Source organism: Penaeus monodon, chromosome 24, assembly GCF_015228065.2.
Source record: "Penaeus monodon isolate SGIC_2016 chromosome 24, NSTDA_Pmon_1, whole genome shotgun sequence".
NCBI classification, from domain to species: Eukaryota; Metazoa; Arthropoda; class Malacostraca; order Decapoda; family Penaeidae; genus Penaeus; species Penaeus monodon.
In genome coordinates, this window is record NC_051409.1 from 11495288 (window position 1) to 11496153 (window position 866).

Genomic DNA, 866 nt, shown 5'->3' on the forward strand with positions numbered 1-866 from the left:
AGGAGGGCTTTCATATTGGGAAACCACCCAGCGGCATTGGGTTAATATTTGACTCCTACTAAAATTTGTAGTGATAACTGATATTTTTATCTACTGACTGGAACATTGGCCAAAAAATTATCAGTATCATTATCATCATATTCCTGGAAGGGCAATCAACTCTAGCTTAATAAATATATGATTAACAGCTTTTTTTTCTATAATTAAAGCTAAGAGGTTTCAAAACACAGATACACAAGCCTAACTACATGAAACATCATTCTATATAATACATAATCACATAATAATAACTGGGAGCAGCAGTATCAAAGAGTAAAGGAAAACTGCAATACACACAAATACTTTCCTAATTGTTGCTCCCTTATAGTATATCAAATGACAGAAGAACACTTGCAATGCACGAAAGCAACACTCACAGATCCATCCTGAAGGCAGAAAAAAACAATTATACATAACAAGAATCATGCAATAGCATCTACTACGAGAAGATAGGTCTTATTAATTCTTTTGCATTTAGAGGACTAAAATTAATGGTATGCAATGCTGCCTTATCTAAAGCTTCATTCCACAGAAAATGTTACAAACCACACACAATCCATGCAAGTCATTAGGTTCACAATCAGGCTTGCATCAACTCTTCTTCCCTTCTATGGAATGTAGTCTTAGTTTTAAGAAGTTGGAGAACAGGAATTGGGTAAAAGCTTCCATTATGTCAATGTTTAAACATACCAAAATATGTTTCCTAAAATACAACAATCTTGAAACTCATGCAGCCTATAAATCTATTATCCATCAAAAAATTGGTATAACACCCAAATAATATGCATGTAGTTTAATGATCCAATCTAGAAAAATGATTCTCCATT

At 33.0% G+C, this 866-nt stretch overlaps 1 protein-coding gene across 3 annotated transcripts in view; it reads right to left on the reverse strand.

Annotated features, from left to right (window-relative positions):
- The window catches only part of LOC119588580 (methenyltetrahydrofolate synthase domain-containing protein-like), a gene marked incomplete in the record, with an annotated part of 56358 nt that overhangs the window by 21153 nt on the left and 34339 nt on the right, over nucleotides 1-866 (reverse strand). For 2 of the 3 annotated variants that reach the window (XM_037937220.1, XM_037937221.1), the window contains 1 exon segment: nucleotides 417-425. In XM_037937220.1, the coding sequence (XP_037793148.1) occupies nucleotides 417-425 (9 nt within the window). 3 annotated transcript variants of the gene reach the window in all.